The 1160-nt window shown below is 43.9% G+C and overlaps 1 protein-coding gene across 1 annotated transcript; it reads left to right on the top strand.

Moving 5' to 3' along the window:
• Positions 1-245: 245 nt before the first annotated feature.
• Positions 246-967, top strand: Pmar_PMAR019598 (hypothetical protein; the record flags this gene model as incomplete). Its single annotated transcript, XM_002772318.1, has 3 exons — positions 246-326; positions 573-656; positions 881-967. 3 exons carry the CDS (start codon positions 246-248, stop codon positions 965-967), a joined length of 252 nt encoding a protein of 83 aa, XP_002772364.1.
• Between the last annotated feature and the right edge of the window lie 193 nt (positions 968-1160).

Genomic DNA, 1160 nt, shown 5'->3' with positions numbered 1-1160 from the left:
GGCAGAGCTGGTCGACGCTTGGTATCGTTACTATGAGAATGGCAAAGTGATGGTAATTCGCCAAAAATCCATACCCGACCGTTGGACAAAATTTTGGTATTTAGAAATGAGGATTTACCCCGAAAATCCAGTGATGGAATTTTATGGCGCGTGACAGATCCACAACCACAATTTTTATGGCGCGCGCTACTTCAACGGCGCAGTTTCAGTTCTTCCACTTGTCCGTCTCCCTGAAGAAGTTAAAAATGGCGGACTCCAATGACCGTCTTAAAGTTGATGAGCCAATAAGCAGTAGATGGCCTAATGCTCCAGCGGAGGGGGGACCGGTAAGCAGTTTATTCCCATTGTTGGTTTGATAGCTGCCTCGATGTTGGTGGTTTCCCTTACCGAATTAGAAAGTTTATCGTGAGTTGCAGCCCTGCACTATCTGTCTGTAGCTGAGCTCGGGAGTCGATATGCGAATCAGGGTAGAAGTGTACAGAAAGCAAAAAGACGTTCTCTAAATTTCCTCAGAATTTTCGTATTACCACCTTTCCGTCTTATCGTATCGGTCGATATATCAGTGCTTACAGGTGGGTATTCAACAAGCGCAGACGAACAGTACCTTACCAGTAGTCAGTACAGCACAAGTGGCCCCTATTAGCGTGTCACCATCGGTAAGAGCTTGATATACAATGTATGTTCTATACCGTAATTTGAGGACATCTTGGGGACCTTGAACGCATCTTACACGCAGTTACTTGAGAGTTGTCATCCTTGCTCGTCTTGCGTGATGATTGATATGTCTTATTAGCATGAATTTAAATATCTCAACTTTGCATGCATCCTCCTGGTGGACCTAAAATGTATCTTACGCGCAGTAACCTAAGATATCGTTCAGGTGTACGCGGCAAACACTCCGTTGGAAAACGGTAAAGAAGTCTCTCGTGCTGATATTGATCTCGCTAAACGTCATCTTATGGTGTAATAAATGGGGCAATCTGGAAATGATATAGAGCTGGTGTCTATGTGGCCGAATGTTGAGACTATTTCCGATGTATGTGTTGGAATATTTGCGGCTGGTTTGGTATTAAGAATATCGCCGCACTCAGAGGACTCAGGTCATCACCTTATTGATAAAACCATATTTTTGCTGTTTTCTTATTCACTTTTTGCGGCAG

The sequence above is a fragment of the Perkinsus marinus genome (assembly GCF_000006405.1).
Source record: "Perkinsus marinus ATCC 50983 genomic scaffold scf_1104296961438, whole genome shotgun sequence".
In the NCBI taxonomy this organism is placed as follows: domain Eukaryota; phylum Perkinsozoa; order Perkinsida; family Perkinsidae; genus Perkinsus; species Perkinsus marinus.
This window is presented reverse-complemented; position numbering and strand designations above follow the sequence as displayed.